Raw genomic sequence first — 14,264 nt, 5'->3', positions numbered from 1 at the left:
ATAACAAACATAATTTAAATTTCAACAGTGCATATCAAAGATAGTGAATATTGTATCTGGCCTTTGGACACAAAACATAAAACTGCATGCTCATATTTTCTTATGACAATGAATTATTTTGTGAGATTTCATATCTGCCTAATTACCCTCTATTTTCATGTAAAGATGGTATGATCCAGCTCGCAGAAGAAAAACGATTCCAATGGAGCCTTCCTCCCTTTGACTGGAAGGTTCCACTCACTGCAGAGGGGGTTCTTATGCATGTACCAGGAGTCTGATGTTCATTGTAGCAGAATTGCAGTGCACTGGACTGTACAGAACAGTGTAGCATTCACTGTGTATGAGGGGTGGGGTTCAGCTACACTAAAATCACAAACACAGGCAGATAGAGGGTGAGAGAGCGAGAGGGAGAGAAGAGGAGGGAGAGAAAGCACCTGAAGAGGAATACAACAAGGGTAAGGGAGAAGATGAGAAGGAGCTGATGAAGGAAAGGAATATTAAGAGGGGAGAGAGAGGACCAGAATGGTAGAAATAGACTCCTATATGGACTGGTCTTGTTGCTTCTCTCTCTTTCTCCGGTTATCCATTTCTCCTCACACTTCTTGTCCATTCATTATTTATTTTCTATTGAACCTTCTCAGTATGCTGTCACTTCAACTTGATTTGTATTAAGCAGGCAGTGGTTTGCTTTATATCCCTTGCATATTTGATGTTGATGTGATGTGATGATATTCACACACATCGGGTGTATCTGTGTGTGCCGAGGCAAGTGTATATCTGTGCATTTGTCCCAGTTTTTTGGTTGCTTCAGCCATTCAAATAGTTCTCCCATCAAACGAGGTCCCATAAAAAGCTGACCATATCCAATAGATTTACAAAATGTGTCTTTATCATCCTATTAGCCTGACCTAAAACTATTAGTTTTCAGCAAGTTTTTTTCCTGTACCTTCTACAAGCTCTAGAGGTTTATGTCTGCCATTGAAGATCATAATGCGGTCTGCTTGAACACATAAGAGACATACTGATGATGGAATTTATTAGAATGTAACCACTTTTATGTTAGTCATAGAATACAGTTAGAGTGGCATGGTATGGTAGAGAAAATCATACCTGGCCTCTGGACATAAGTGTATTGTACTTCTCTTCTAGCCAGTGCATAAAAACATTTTAACTAACAAGCTGACTATCCGTAAGAAGGCAAATAAATTGTCCATATAATCAATGTATACAGTATAAATGGTCCTATAGCTTAAAGATGTTTTTATATCAAGGTGAGATATAGTTTTTCTTGGGCAGAGAGCTTTTAACAAGTGAGTAGTAAATTACACCATTGGTCCCTAGAGATAGAGACAGACAGAGGAGGGGAAGGAGGAGAGCAGAGGAAGATTGAAGTGAATGAGCTAAAAAAAAATAAGTGTGTCAAATTTAGGAGGGAGTGGAATTGGATGCAGTCAGTGATTCATAAAAATGTACACTGAGTATACCAAACATTAGGAACACCTTCCTAATATTGAGTTGTTGGACCCATGTTGACTCCAATGCTTTCCAGAGTTGTGCCAAGTTGGCTGGATTACCTTTGAGTGGTGGACCATTCTTGATACACACAGGAAACTGTTGAACATGAAAAACTCAGCAGCATTGCAGTTCTTTACACAAACTGGTGCATCTGGCATTCACTACCATACCTCCTTGAAATGCACTTAGATTTTGTCTCGTGCCCATTCATCCTCTGAATGTCACACATACACAATCTATGTCGCAATTGTCTCAAGGCTTAAAAATCCTTCTTTAACATGTCTTGTCCCGTTCATCTACACTGATTGAAGTGGATTCAACAAGTAACATCAATAAGGGATCATACTGTAGCTTTCACCTGGATTCACCTGGTCAGTCTATGTCATGGAAAGAGCAGGTGTTCTTAATGTTTATATACTCAGTGTATATTTTCATTAATAAGAATCCATACAAATGTAAGTTACCTAGAATAAATAGTGAAATAGTTTAATGTCACGCCGTACATCTGCCTTTCCAGCTGTCAGTGTTAGGTGTCTTTTTTCTAAAACAAAATTATTGAATGTGTTAGTGTGACTCATGCGCCATATGTTTCATTGGCTCTCTTGACAGGATGAAAGGAGACACCCCAGTGAACAGCACCATGAGTGTCGGCCAAGCCAGGAAGCTGGTGGAGCAATTGAAGATTGAAGCCAGTTTCTGCAGGATCAAGGTAAGCCTTGCCCGAGGCATCATATCCATTGAAACATTGCACGCGCCTTGTTAAGTCTCCACTAAATACCCACACCCTCACTTCCAGTCTTGATTCCCACTACTTGCCATCCTCAGGTATCAAAAGCGGCTGCAGACCTGATGGCATACTGTGATGCCCACGCCATTGAGGACCCCCTCATCACCCCTGTGCCCACCTCAGAGAACCCATTCAGGGAGAAGAAGTTCTTCTGTGCACTCCTTTGAGACAAACCACAGGATGGTTGGGAAAAACACTGTCCAGACAGAACATAACGTACACTGAGTATACCAAACATTAGGAACATCTTCCTAATATTGAGTTGCACGCACCCGCCCCCTGCACTCAGAACAGCCTTAATTCGTCAGGGCATGGACTCTACAAGGTGTCGAAAGCATTCTCCACAAATGCTGGCCCATGTTGACTACAATGCTTTCCAGAGTTGTGTCAAGTTGGTTAGATGTCCTTCAGATGGTGGACCACCCTTGATACACACGGGAAACTGTTGAGCGTGAAAAACCCAACAGCGTTGCAGTTCTTGACACAAACTGGTGTGCATGGCACCTACTACCATATCCAGTTCAAAGGAACTTTTTGTCTTGCCCTTTCACCTTCTAAATGGCATACATACACAATCTATGTCTCAATTCTCTCTTTAACCGGTCTCATCCCCTTCATCTACACACTGATTGAAGTGGATTTAACAAGTGACATCAACAATGGATCATAGCTTTCACCTGGTCAGTCTGTCATGGAAAGAGCAGGTGTTCTTAATGTTTTGTATACTCAATGTACATGCATTCACCACATACACAAAGCTAAATATAACTTATTCATGTAGCCTGCTTTATCTTATGAAAGGCTGCATATGTACATATTCTCCTAAGTAAAATCAAGACTAATTCAACCAAAATTTACATTTAAAGTAGATCTACATAAACAACCATTAAAATATATTTGGAGTTATGCGTATACATACTTAAAACACATTGAACCTTATAGAATCATGAACTGTAGCACAACATAAAAGTGGATATACATATGTAAAACAGCTCATAGTCCTATCTCATTTTTCAAATAGATGGAGGGGTGACAACTACACATGAATTGTAATTATTTGGAACTTTTAATACACACTAGTCATTGCCTAATCTGAGTTTGTTAAAAAAATAATAATTGTGTGTGATGTGTTGAAAGTCCTGTATGTCACTTTAAGCTGTTGCAGAAATGTGCGTGAGGTGTAGGCGCCACTGTGGACCAGTAGGACAGTAAGAGGACAAGTCAATACACACTAACCCAAATAATTCCACTGGCGCTGTATGTACAAGAGGTGGTCAGCCGCCTTAACAAGATCAGCGGTCTATAATGACGGGTTTCCAATAACAATGATCAATGTTGTTTTGATAAATAAGTGGTTTAATTTGTCAAGTGGATGTCTAAGGCTATATGACATTAACAAAAATAAGCAGTACATTTAATAAATACATAACAGCGATTTGTATGGTTTTCTTTGAGACCAGTTTTTTTGGTTGCTTATCTGATCAAGTTCAGAAATGTTATTACTATTTTTAGATCAGTGTTCCTTAAACCTTTACTGTCAATATTTCTTACCAAAGCAAATTAAGAGCTTTGAATAAAAGGGGACTTGGGAATCAAAGACAAAATTAAATACTCCTGTCACCAAAATATTTTTGCATGTAATTTATTATTATTATTTTTTTCAAAAAACAAAACAAAGTCAGAATTGTCCAGATCTTGCAGTTGTTTCTTTCAAAAGAAAAATATAAAAACATGCTTTCACAGTCAATATGCAAAAACATGAACCAGTGTTTCAGTAAAACCATCCTTCAACGATTAAACAGAGAGCAACACAAGTATGCTCATAAATTAATTCCTGAAACAGTGCTACTTACTGTGGTTTTACGTCAGGCTTTCATTTGTGTGAAGATTGAAAATGAGGTGATTTGTAGTAGCTAGCTTCTTAATCCGCATGCACTGCTCCACAACTCAAGGTACATTGCAGATAAATGTTGCTTTTGCATTACAACGTTAAGGCATTCCTTCAACATCTCTTAAAACAAACACATAAGATAACATGGAGCAATTACAAATGTAAATCTTAAAACTGCTTCCTGTAAACTCAGATGTAAAATTAACAGTGCAACATCTTATAGATATAAAAGCCATGTGGTGTCAAATGGTTTAAAATGCTACTAATTAATTTAGCGACAAGTTCATTTAAATAAATGCAGGGGCAAACTGTCAGAAAGTTGGAGATAAGTACAAGCATTAGTTATAACTTTATGAAGGGATAGTAATTATAAAAAGTGGTTATTTGACAGAACAAAATTGAAATATAAAGTGCAGGAAAACAAATTAACTCATCCAAGGCTTCTGTACGGCCAAAGATATTAAATCATAGGAAAGGTCAGGATTACGGATCTACACAGTTGGGTGAAACAACCCCATGGATGACTGCAGCAAGGTACGTCTTACTAATTTTTAAGCATCCATAGGTCTCTGAATTGTGACTCTAGTATAAAATAACCAGGTGTTACAATGTATGACTTTGCTTAACTGCCTCATGTGCAGTGTTCCCATATGAGGTGAAATTTAATGTGAGACCACAAGTAAATAGATGTTTGGGATAACGTTATATAAAACGGGAAAAAACAAAACCTTCTCTACAGGAAAGAATCACACCATTCACGCAGACAGCCATAGCAATCACCCTGCTGTTTGACATTGGCCCCGCATGAGTCTTTCAGCCAGTCCCGGAATAGCTCCTCATCCTTCTTCAGCACCAGGAACTGACCCAGGACCACATAGGCCTGTAGATGTATGCAAATGAGAATGGAGTAGGAAAAGTGTAAGAGAACATGAATGACAATACACTAACCTAAACACTTGGTAAAAGTTGCACAACTGCATTGTCTTCTTGACTTTGCTGTACTTACTATGACATGCCTAAAATGTAGAAATTCACAAAACAAAAGTTCCATTATGAAAGTTCCAACAAAGTTAAGTAAACTCTGCATCACCTTGTCGAAGCCCTTCTCCTCCAGTCTCTTGCCAAGCACCTCTCCAATGCCAGCAAGTGCATTGACTGGCTTCTCCCCCATGGGTTCTGCCACAAACTCTTTGTGTTTCTGGGATGTTGACGACATGGCTGCTTTCTGTCAGTGAACACCTTAAGTACCTTCACACAGGACACTGAATAGAAAATGAAGCAATTTACTAAAATGTTTGGTTATTATTTCACCTTTTTCATTTGAAGACGTTGAAGCAGAGGCACACAATTTATCAACACCAATATGGTGTAACCATAAAACAGGAAACCTAATCATATTTGGTGTAGCTGTATCCATGATTCACAGTAGTGTCACAATTTGTTTAGAACATACAGTATTTGGGACTGGAGTGCCCTATGACCCCAAAGTGACATTATCAACTAATAAAACTGAAACCAAAATCTTTCCATGTTACCCATAACACCACCCAGAGAGAACGAGCTCTAAGTGTTTTGTTGGAGCATGTGTCGATAATGATAGGATCGAAAGAAAGGGAGTGCTGCTCTTGGATCAACCTTCTCCATTCAAATCTTACCTTAACATTATTTCATTGACGACGGATCAGCTCCTAGAGGGTTATCTACCACCTACGGTTGTAAATATTGAAGCGGCTTATTTTAATGCTTACCCAATCGGCACATCTTTTTATACGCCGCTTGTTTGTATCAATTGCAAAGACATTGGCAACTTTGTTTGTAGTCAACTTTGTTTTTAAGTTAACGCTGTCAGAGATACAAAATAAACCATGTAATTATATGTTCAGCGTAGCCTTGATCATGACTGTCAGTTCCACTACGTTACACACGAGTCATAGGACAAAATGTGTTTTCTGTATGGGGCTGTTTTGTTAAGACCCGCGATGATCGGTCAAACATTAACACGTATCGCTTGTGGTACGGTTTTGGAAGCGTACGGACCTTATTTCATATCAGTGAGAAATAATTTTATAAAAACAAAATGGTTAAATTGATACACACCTTTATAGGATTAGGGTTCCCACACAGCTATATTTCCATGTTACAGCGCTTGTTTACGGAAAACAGACGGAAGACTGAGTAGACTACCTGTGCTAATTAGCTATCTGCATCTCCAAACACCTGTGTATAAACGATACAGACGCCACAAAACATGTCACTGAAAAAGTGTCGGCTGCAACAGTTAAAACAGTGTACCGTAAGTTTGTATTTTGAATTGTGAAATTACTTATGTGATATGAAAGTAGAGGTAATTATGTTTCTAGAACCGTATCACAATTGTGAATAGATTCACGTTTAGATGGAGTATTTGGGGTTTGTGGCTTCCAGAGCCATCCTTTAAAACAGAACATGTAAGGCCCTTGGACTAAGGTAACATTAGGCTCCTTTACAGAGCCGGCTCTAGCCTATCGCTGGCCCTAAGAAAGATTTGGTTGGGGGGGCCCCACCACCGTGTCAAAACATTTGTTTGAGTTTATTTTTGTGCAGTATTAAAGCTAATTTCCTGAAATGTTATACATTTTGCCATGACATAATAATATGATAGTGAGAATGACTAACATCAAGATGGGGGGGGGGGGCCTGGAGGTCCGGACCCCTGGGCATGTGCCCGGTCGGTATTTGGCCATGATTACTACAACTTTAGATAGCTGGATTGACTAACTGCCAATCCAAAAATTGTTAGCTGACATGGATAATTGAGTGACTGTCAGTGACTGACATGAAACTGGTGATGCACAACCAAATGTTGAGACCCAGACAGAGTTCCTAGCAGGATCTCATAGCGGCCGGGGGCCCTAAATGCGTTAGCATGCTTCAGTTCGACTGGCGGCTAGGCAAACTGAACGAGTGCACTCGCATGCTACCTAAAAAGACATTTGCTTGAAAAACAAAAACAATTGTCAATATTACTCCAGGACAGTAGAGGGCGAAGAGCTGGTAATAGCCATCTATGGACAAACAAGAAAGACTTGCGGGAGAATAAAAAAAATGTACACAGACGCTTGACTGGTGACAAAATGGAAGTTGTGTGACTTGTCCGGGATCTACTAGATTTATGTACCTAGCAACATATGAATAGGCAAGATACGGAGACAGAAGATGCCTGCTACAGGTTCACAATGGTGGATGTAGGGGCATACGGCCTAGAGAGCTATGGTGGAGTGTTTCAAGAGTTCTTTTGGGTCCAAACTGCCACAGAAGACCCTCAATTTACCACCAGCTGTCTTGTCAGGTACCACAACGCCAAGTCCTTGTTTTCCTGGGGGACGCAGCTTTCCCCCTACATGAGAACCTCATGCGCCCTTATCCAGCTATGTTGATTATAGAATGTTGGAATCCATTTAACTTAGTTTATGGTTCCTGGAAATGTGTATTTTCTTTCTATACTGAACAAAAATTAACGCAACAATTAACAATTTTACTGGGTTTACTGTTCATACAAAAATCTGTCAATTAAAAAACTCCTTAGGCCTTAATCTATAGATTTAACATGTCTGGGCAGGGGTGTTGCCATGGGTGGGCATAGGCCCACCCACTTGGGAGCCAGGCCCAGCCAATGAGAATGAGTTTTTCCCCTCAAAAAGGGATTTATTACAGACGGAAATACTCCTGTTCCATCAGCTGTCCAGGTGGCTGGTCTCATAAGTGTCAAGGGCTTAGTCTGCAGCTCTTTTCTCCCTTCTCACCCCTGCTACTGCTCTGTGGCGTCGGTGAAGAGCAAGCCAGTGGAGCAGGTATTGGAGGTGAGCCCAGGATAGAGCTTGCCAGGTCCTGCATGGAGATGGTTTCTAATTCTGCACTGCAGCTTAGTGCAGGGGCCGATGACCAGTCTGTCCCCAGTACTGAGGTAGTGCTTGGGCGCAGAGAACAAAACCAGGTGCTGTCTCCATTCACTGATGTTTGAGCCTTGTCAAAGAAAAAAAAAGTTGAGGGCTATTCAGTACATATCCAAAATGAACAATTAACCTCATATCATTTACAGAGACTACAATAGATCATATGTTGCAAAAGTTTGAGCTGAGTAGGCCTGGCCTAGCTACTCAACTCTGCTCAAACATTTGAAACATTTTGACTTTCTGGACCTTGCTAACTTTAACTTGTGTTACCAATGTGGGAAGCTTATGATTTTCTTTCTATGACAAAATGTTTGATCAAAAGTAGTAAATATCTTTAGTTTGGTTGGCTTGCTTTCTCTGCACACGTACAGTATGCAACTAAGCTAGCCAGCCAAGTAGCTAGCTATTGTTAGCTACTCTTTTCGTCGACTACAATATAAAATACAACATACCTCATTCTTTGGTGAAGACGGCATGTTGCTTTCAGTCTTCCCATGCTCCACATGCCAAACAAGCCAGCAGCAACATTTCTGGAGAAGCCTTTCCTCCGGAATCTCCACTGTGGCCCTTTCTTTTCTTTGTCTTGACGAACTTGTCGTCACGAATCCTACCCCACTTTTTCAGACTAGTGGTTGGGTCGGACCCAAGCGTCTCTGCAATCTCCCTCCATGAATTGGCATTTATATAATGCATGGCTAGAATCGTAATGGGGAGGTACAGAAGTACCTTCCTCAGTCAAATCGATGCTCGAAGTTGTCATTCGCCATGTTGAATCCACAGAGTTTCATCTACACAATACCCATAATGGCACAGCAAAAAAAGTTTTAGGAATGTTTGCTAATTTAGAAAAATAAAAACGGAAATACCTTAAGTATTTACACCCTTTGCTATGACACTCAATTGAGCTCAGGTGCATCCTGTTTCCATTGATCATCCTTGACTTTTCTACAACTTGAGGCACCTGTGGTAAAGTTGATTGGGCATGATTTGCAAAAGGCACACACACATCTATACAAGGTCCCACAGTTGACAGTGCACATCAGAGCAAAAACCAAGCCATGAGGTCGAAGGAATTGTCCGTAGAGCTCCGAGACAGGATTGTGCCGAGGCACAGATCTGGGGAAGGGTACCAAAGTTCAAGAAAACAGTGGCCTCCTTTCTTAAATGGAAGAAATTTAGAACCGCCAAGACTCTTCCTTGAGCTGGCCGCCCGGCCAAACTGATCAGTCGGGGAAGGTCACCTACCTGACCAAGGCCCAAGAACCCGCTGGTCACTGAGAGCTCCAGAGTTCCTCTGTGGAGATAGAACCTTCCAGGACAACATCTGCAGCACCCCACCAATCAGGCCTTTATGGTAGAGTGGCCAGACGGAAGCCACTCCTCAGTGAAATGCACATGACAGCCCGCTTGGAGCGTGCCAAAAGGCACCTAAAGGACTCTCAGACCATGAAGAATAAGGTTCTCTGGTCTGATGAAACCAAGATTGAATTATTTGGCCTGAATGCCAACCGTCACATCTGGAGGAAACCTGGCACCATCCCTACGTTGAAGCTTTCGTGACAGCATCATGCTGTGGGAATGTTTTTCAGTGGCAGGGACTGGGCGACTAGTCAGGATCAGGTAAAAGATGAACGGAGCAAAGTAGAGAGATCCTTGATGAAAACCTGCTCCAGAGCGCTCAGGACCTCAGACTGTAGCAAAGGTTCACCTTCCAATAGGACAATGACCCTAAGCACATAGCTACTCCTGCATTGTCTTGGCTTCGGGACAAGTATCTGAATATCCTCGAGTGGCCTAGCCAGAGCCCAGACTTGAACATCTCTGGAGAGACCTGAAAATAGCTATGCAGCGACATTCCCCATCCAACCTGACAGAGCTTGAGAGGCTCTGCAGAGAAGAATGGGAGAAACTCAAATACATACCCAAGAAGGCTCAAGGCTGTAATTGCTGCCAAAGGTGCTTCAAAGTGCTGAGTAAAGGGTCTGAATACTTATGTAAAAGTTGTTTTATTTAACTTCTTCAGGCTTGGGGGCAGTATTCGGAAGTTTGGATGAATGAGGTGCCCAAAGTAAACTGCCTGTTACTCAGGCCCAGAAGCTAGGATATGCATATAATTGGTAGTATTGCATAGAAAACACTAAAAGTTTCAAACTGTTCAAATAATGTCTGAGTATAACAGAACTGATATGGCAGGCAAAACCCCGAGGACAATCCATCCAGAAAAAAAAAAAAAAAATTCAGCTCACCCTTGATTACTATGGCTGTCAATGGGAATATAAAAAGGAAGACCTCCCAGATTGCAGTTCCTTGGGCTTCCACTAGATGTCAAGTCTTTAGAAAGAGTTTCACGCATGTTTTTTGAAAAATTTGCTAGAATTTGTAGTTTTAGTAAGTGGCTCCCATTTTGGCTGTAGTGTTTGTGGCGCATTCCGGTGAGTGCGAATACTTCGTTATTTGTCTTAAATTTTATCGCTTATTTACATATTAGGATACCTGAGGATTGATTAGGAATGTTGTTTGATATGTTTGGAAGAAGTTTATTGGTAACTTACGGGATTCATTTGTTTGCATTTTGAATGAGGGAAACCGGTGGATTACTGAGTCTAGCGCGCCAATGAAACAGACCTTTTGGGGATATAAACTAGGACTTTATCGAACAAAAGGACCATTTGTTATGTAGCTGGGACCCTTGTGATTGCAACCAGATGAAGATCTTCAAAGGTAAGTGATTTATTTTATCGCTATTTCTGACTTGTGGCGCCCCTGCTTGGTTGGAAAATGTATGTAATGCTTCTGTGCGGGGCGCTGTCCTCAGATAATCGCATGGTGTGCTTTCGCTGTAAAGCCTTTTTGAAATCTGACAACGCGGCTGGATTAACAAGATGTTAAGCTTTTAAATGATGTATGACACTTGTATTTTTATGAATGTTTAATATTACGATTTCTGTCATTTGAATTTCACGCTCTGCAATTTCACAGGATGTTGTCGAGGTGAGACGCTAGCGTCCCAATGAGCCGTATGAAGTTAAGAAATTTGCACATATAAAATAACCTGTTTTGCTTTGTCATTATGGGGTATTGTGTGGAGATTGAGGCGTCAGCATGTTTCAGCCGAACTGAACGAGTGTGCTCGCATACTCCCATAAGACCTTCGCTTGAAAAACAAGGGGAAAAAGCAGCAATAGTACAGTTTATTAATTGAGATCCTGTAGCCAGTATACACTAACTCAAGTCACAATTAATCTAAGTTAACTTCAAAATTAATGACATGAGTTTTTGCAGAGGATCTGTCATGCAATTTGACATCTAAGATGTAGTATCTCAAAAAAGTCATGAGTCAACTCTCATTGAATGACTGACTTTTTAAGAATCCCTACTGTTGACCAATCACTGATGAAGGGGTGTAGACTTCAGCTTACCCCAAGAAAAGTGCCCAAACAGTGCAAAATCCCTTACTGAAGTCCAAAACAATGCCACAATATATGAACAAACTCCTCCGAACTGTTTTGGCTGGTAGACGTTGATCGTGGAGAAGACAAACTGATTTTGTTTGAAACGGCTAGTGTGTCGGGTGAAGCTAATAGTACCAAAAGTGAAAAAGAATTGAGAACAAAAATGAACACGAGAAGCAAAATTGGAAACCATCAGGCTAGTTTTTAGTTTGAGTAGTGGTTTTGGATCAATGCTACTTGGGAAATCTGGAATGTGTTGAAGTGTAGTCGGTGAGAGTCACAAGTGGTCGTCTTATTTTTGATGTGTGTCCGCAGAGCAGAAGTGTTAAGACTCAAAGATATCGGCGTGGAATGCTTCCTGTATGGATTTTTCATAGCTTTTTCGTAGCTGGGCGCCTATCAAGGGGGCTATTTGGGGTGGCACAAGAAAACAAGGCAGAGGATATTACTAAAGACATTGATTGAGTGGTTGGTGCACGTCAACTGACCTGTATGGTGGATGGAGAAAATACATTAACCTCTTCCATGCTAATGTTCTTTGATGAAGAGTCTCTCCCTTCTCATATGTTAGGATTCATGAGATACCCTGCAAGAGCTTTTGTGCACAAGCACCTTCAGCAACATAATTGTGGAAGATTTGGTCATGTGTCGAGTGTGTGCAGAAGGGAAGAGTACTGTATGCCAGATGAAGTGAAACGCTGCAACTGTGAAGGTGAACATGCACCTGAATTCCTGGAGTGCCCTGTTAGGGTGAAGGAGAACGAGGTGGCAAGGGTAAGGAGTGTCCAGCGAGTTTCTTATCTGGAGGCAGTGAAAAGATTGGAAGCAACAAGTGACGGGGAAGAAACAATGATAGTAGAGCCACCACGACCAATGAAGGGTTCTCATCAATGGAGGGATAGTGAAATACTACATGGAAAAATGTGGAGTTTATTATTTATCGCAATGGTCATAAACTGTACAGCACAAGTGGAGAATAAGAAAATTGGAATTATTGAATGCTGCTTGAGGTTTTTGGGGTCTCCATGATTTCACAGCTGAGGCTGTGCAAAAGATCCTGTTGGTGAATGTACTGCCATAGGGATGTATTTTGGAGTGGACTGTGATTGAATACGTGGGATGGGTTTTTGTATGATGTCGTCCCCCTTTCCCGCAATGTTTTTTTAGTTGTTTATTCAATACCCTTTCCAGCTGGTGGCGGTAATGCACCATTAACATTGGATGCCAACCGCCGTTAAACCCGACTGTTCTGACTGGGAAGCATGAGGACGCCTTTAAGCGACAGTTTATCCCTGGAACCGGCCCTGCTCCTTTAATCCAATATTGGGCTGTTTAGCGGAGATCTGTACATAAAGTGGCGCAGGAAGGCAAAAAAAATAATGACAGCTGTTCTATTCCGAGCGTTTAAGTGCAACGTTAATAACGATGGTTATGGGAAACACCGTGCCCAGGACCAATATCTACTTAAATGTATGCACAGTTATATTGCTAGTGTGCTAAATTGTCAGCATGCGCATATTTTTGAAAGTCTGAAACTGCGCGCCGAACAACTTCGTGAGTTAGTTAGCTAACATTAGCTAACTAGCAAGCAAAACAACCCAGGCAGATAGCATAGCTAGCTAACAAATGGGTGTGATTAAAAAATTTTAAAAAATCCGAAATAACTAGCTTCTAACTATGCAAATGTTTGGATCACAATTTAAATCGAAACTCACATGGCTATTAAATGTTGACTCATGTAAAACTGATTGTGTGCCAACTAGCTCCCTAACGTTAACCTGCACCGCGGTCTCCTCCTGTGCCACCAATTTGAGATTTAGATCAAGCGTAGACGTTTACAACCTTAAAACAATAGCATACTTGTTTTTTTTTAATAGTTTCTCTTGAATAAAGCAAGATCAAGGTTGAAAATTACCTTGTTTCTGAAGGTATACGGGTTGTGCCCGTTTCCAACCACGAAGACGGTAGCTACCTCACTGGTTGTGTATGAGATCGATGTACGTTTTCACAAATTCCAATATCACTTCCTTATCCGGCCGTTGTGCTATTTCCGCTTCCGTTACTTCATGTTATAGCTCATGAAGTTCAATAAAAAAACTGTCTCATAAATGTTCATTTTACACGTTTCCATATTGTATAATGTAAATCTACTTATAATAATCATTTAGCAAATACATCTCAACCTTTTGCTCTTTGGGGCGCATACTAGGTCATTCACAAACGTCCTCCAGTGGGCTCATTGTTGGGGTTTTCTCAATTTTCACGGATGTTCCTACTTCTTCAGATTTTTTTAATTTTTTAATTAAGTTGTTTTTGACGAAAATGAAAACGTGTCAGTTTGTCACTATCACGAGGTTGGAGTAATAACATGTTCAACTGGTTAAGATATTGGCTCGAATCTAGGTTGTGCCTTTAGATTTCGAGAAAATTAACAACCAAAGAATAATGTTTCACTTCTCCAACCCCAAACGCCGCCCAGTCTGTTTCACGATGTTGCGCTTCTGGGTTTAGAAACTCTGTGGATACATTTTTACGCCTACGACACTACATAGTAATTGCGTCTTTTTCTAGGCAAAAACTCCGCCATGGTTCATTGGACAAAGCCTATGAGGAAAATTAATGGTGGTTTTGTATAAACACCGAAAATAAGGTCTGTGGTAGGTAAACACAGGTTTAGGAGATCTTAT

The 14,264-nt window shown here is 40.8% G+C and overlaps 2 protein-coding genes across 3 annotated transcripts; one reads left to right on the top strand and one right to left on the bottom strand.

Annotated features, from left to right (window-relative positions):
• The first annotated feature begins 225 nt into the window (after nucleotides 1-225).
• On the top strand, nucleotides 226-3,737 carry LOC106563484 (guanine nucleotide-binding protein G(I)/G(S)/G(O) subunit gamma-3). The gene is made up of 3 exons (XM_014129115.2): nucleotides 226-455; nucleotides 2,125-2,224; nucleotides 2,341-3,737. Exons 2-3 carry the CDS (start codon nucleotides 2,126-2,128, stop codon nucleotides 2,467-2,469), a joined length of 228 nt encoding a protein of 75 aa, XP_013984590.1. The 5' UTR covers nucleotides 226-455; nucleotide 2,125; the 3' UTR covers nucleotides 2,470-3,737.
• Nucleotides 3,738-3,928: 191 nt separating this feature from the next.
• On the bottom strand, nucleotides 3,929-13,632 carry LOC106563483 (barrier-to-autointegration factor). 2 transcript variants are annotated; one of them, XM_014129114.2, is made up of 3 exons: nucleotides 13,493-13,632; nucleotides 5,284-5,455; nucleotides 3,929-5,073 (listed from the first exon to the last, which is right to left on the bottom strand). In XM_014129114.2, exons 2-3 carry the CDS (start codon nucleotides 5,407-5,409, stop codon nucleotides 4,927-4,929), a joined length of 273 nt encoding a protein of 90 aa, XP_013984589.1. In that variant the 5' UTR covers nucleotides 5,410-5,455; nucleotides 13,493-13,632; the 3' UTR covers nucleotides 3,929-4,926. The 2 variants fall into 2 exon arrangements, with proteins under 2 accessions (XP_013984589.1, XP_045545992.1); XM_045690036.1 differs by lacking the exon at nucleotides 13,493-13,632 and adding an exon at nucleotides 6,291-6,788.
• Nucleotides 13,633-14,264: the final 632 nt, after the last annotated feature.

The sequence above is a fragment of the Salmo salar genome, chromosome ssa11, assembly GCF_905237065.1.
Source record: "Salmo salar chromosome ssa11, Ssal_v3.1, whole genome shotgun sequence".
Classification (NCBI taxonomy): domain Eukaryota; kingdom Metazoa; phylum Chordata; class Actinopteri; order Salmoniformes; family Salmonidae; genus Salmo; species Salmo salar.
This window is presented reverse-complemented; position numbering and strand designations above follow the sequence as displayed.

Coding starts and splice junctions, on each gene's coding strand:
- LOC106563484 (XM_014129115.2), top strand. CDS start 2,126: ATGAAAGGAGACACCCCAGTGAACAGCACCATGAGTGTCGGCCAAGCC. Junction 2,225..2,340: donor CCAGTTTCTGCAGGATCAAG/GTAAGCCTTGCC, acceptor TGCCATCCTCAG/GTATCAAAAGCGGCTGCAGA.
- LOC106563483 (XM_014129114.2), bottom strand. CDS start 5,409: ATGTCGTCAACATCCCAGAAACACAAAGAGTTTGTGGCAGAACCCATG. Junction 5,074..5,283: donor AGGAGAAGGGCTTCGACAAG/GTGATGCAGAGT, acceptor ATACATCTACAG/GCCTATGTGGTCCTGGGTCA.